The 2122-nt window shown below is 42.1% G+C and overlaps 1 protein-coding gene across 1 annotated transcript in view; it reads right to left on the bottom strand.

Moving 5' to 3' along the window:
- LOC129105092 (bone morphogenetic protein receptor type-2-like) overlaps nt 1-2122 on the bottom strand; it is a 21432-nt gene extending 19310 nt beyond the window's left edge. Inside the window, exon 1 of the mRNA XM_054615978.1 lies at nt 2047-2122. Coding sequence (XP_054471953.1) covers nt 2047-2113 — 67 coding nt within the window. The 5' untranslated portion in view covers nt 2114-2122. The remainder of the gene's footprint in view (nt 1-2046) is intronic.

Genomic DNA, 2122 nt, shown 5'->3' with positions numbered 1-2122 from the left:
GGACCGACCTTTTGAAACATGATTTCTCCATTACAGCCGTCGCCATCTTTGTTTTTGGCCGTCACTATCTTGGTTTCTGGCCGTAGACATCTTGGTTTTTGGCCGTACAGATCTTGTTTTTTTGCCGACGACATCTTGGTTTTTGTCCATCACCATCTTGGTTTTTGGCCGTAGACATCTTGGTTTTTGTCCATCGCCATCTTGGTTTTTGGCCATAGACATCTTGTTTTTGGCTGTCACCATCTTGGTTTTTGGCCGTCACCATCTTGGTTTTTGTCCATCGCCATCTTGGTTTTTGGCCGTAGACATCTTGTTTTTGGCCATAGACATCTTGTTTTTGGCTGTCACCATCTTGGTTTTTGGCCGTCACCATCTTGGTTTTTGGCCGTCACCATCTTGGTTTTTGGCCGTCACCATCTTGGTTTTTGGCCATAGACATCTTGTTTTTGGCCATAGACATCTTGTTTTTGGCCATAGACATCTTGTTTTTGGCCATAGACATCTTGTTTTTGGCCGTAGACATCTTGTTTTTGGCCGTAGACATCTTGTTTTTGGCCATAGACATCTTGTTTTTGGACATCTTGTTTTTGGCCGTAGACATCTTGTTTTTGGCCATAGACATCTTGTTTTTGGCTGTCACCATATTGGTTTTTGGCCGACGCCATTTTTGTTTTTAGTCCTCACTGTCTTTTTTTCCCAAAATCACTCACTCATTCACTTCCTTCTCACGATGTAGGGAGTTCTATGTAGAGGACTTCACTACATTACATTACATTACATTACAGTCATTTAGCAGACGCTTTTATCCAAAGCGACTTACAGGAAGTGTGTTCAACATAGGTATTCAAGAGAACTACTAGTCACCAGAAGTCATAAGTGCATCTCCTTTCTTAAACAAGCATCTTAAAGCATAAACCAGAGCAAAAGTATAGTGCAGAGGCAAATTACTATGAAAACAATAATTGCAACAGACTAATACGAATATAATAAGTGCTACAAACTACTACGAATAGGATAAGTGCAGTAAACAAATACAAATTCAATAAGTGCAGCGAACTGATACGAATGCAATAAGTGCTACGAGGAAGGCTCAGGGTAGTACTTCTTGAAGAGGTGAGTTTTCAGCCTGCACCGAAAGATGGGCAGCTTCATATTGAGCTCATGGGTTAAATGAAAAACATTTTCTCTGCTCCGTTAATTACATAACTTCTGTCGCACATTTAAAAAATGGGCAAAACATCAACGTCAGCTGGTGGACCATCCATAATAAATATGTGATAGAAACATATTGTAAGCTATTTGGTTGAGTGGCCTCGTCAGCTGTTCACATTATGAATCAGTGTTATCTTCTCTCTAGCGCCACCATCAGGACACACGCTTCATTTATCTCTGTGAAGTGTGTTTGTCCTGTTAATCCGACAGTCCTTCACAGTGGAGTCTCAGGAATCTGACCGACCCTCCCAAACGGAGCCATACTCACTGTTTAGTCTACTGTAGCACACACACACACACACACACACACACACACACACACACACACACACACACACACACACACACACACACACACACACACAGAAAAGAAGGTGGAATGTGAATGTGTGTGTGTGTGTGTTTGTGTGTGTCTTATCAAACACATCACAAGAAAAACACAAAACCTGACACAGACTGGCTGACGACAGTGAGAGTGTGTGTGTTTATGTAAGTCAGTCAGGATGTTAGTGTGTGTGTGTGTGTGTGTGTGTGTGTGTGTGAGTGTGTGTGTGTGTGTTAGTGTGTGTGTGTTAGTGTGTGTGTGTGTGTGTGTGTGTTAGTGTTTGTGTGTGCGTCATGAGTTAATTTGAGAAGCAATTAGTTGAATAAACAGGAATGTGAGCTGTGTTCCTATAACACACCCAACCCTACTAACTAATGTTTTTGTGAGCTCAACCAGTGCATGATGGGAGTTGTAGTTTATCCAGCATGTTGGTGGATCATGAGGAGGGTTGATGATTTTGATGTTCATGAACATTTGTTGTAATCTGAATAGAAGTATTTTGAACTGACCAGTGACAGCCGGCAGCAGCAGGACACACAGACACACTGTTAATGAAGCTCCGCCCACAGCGGCCATGTTGGATCC

Source organism: Anoplopoma fimbria, chromosome 16, assembly GCF_027596085.1.
Source record: "Anoplopoma fimbria isolate UVic2021 breed Golden Eagle Sablefish chromosome 16, Afim_UVic_2022, whole genome shotgun sequence".
NCBI classification, from domain to species: Eukaryota; Metazoa; Chordata; class Actinopteri; order Perciformes; family Anoplopomatidae; genus Anoplopoma; species Anoplopoma fimbria.
This window is presented reverse-complemented; position numbering and strand designations above follow the sequence as displayed.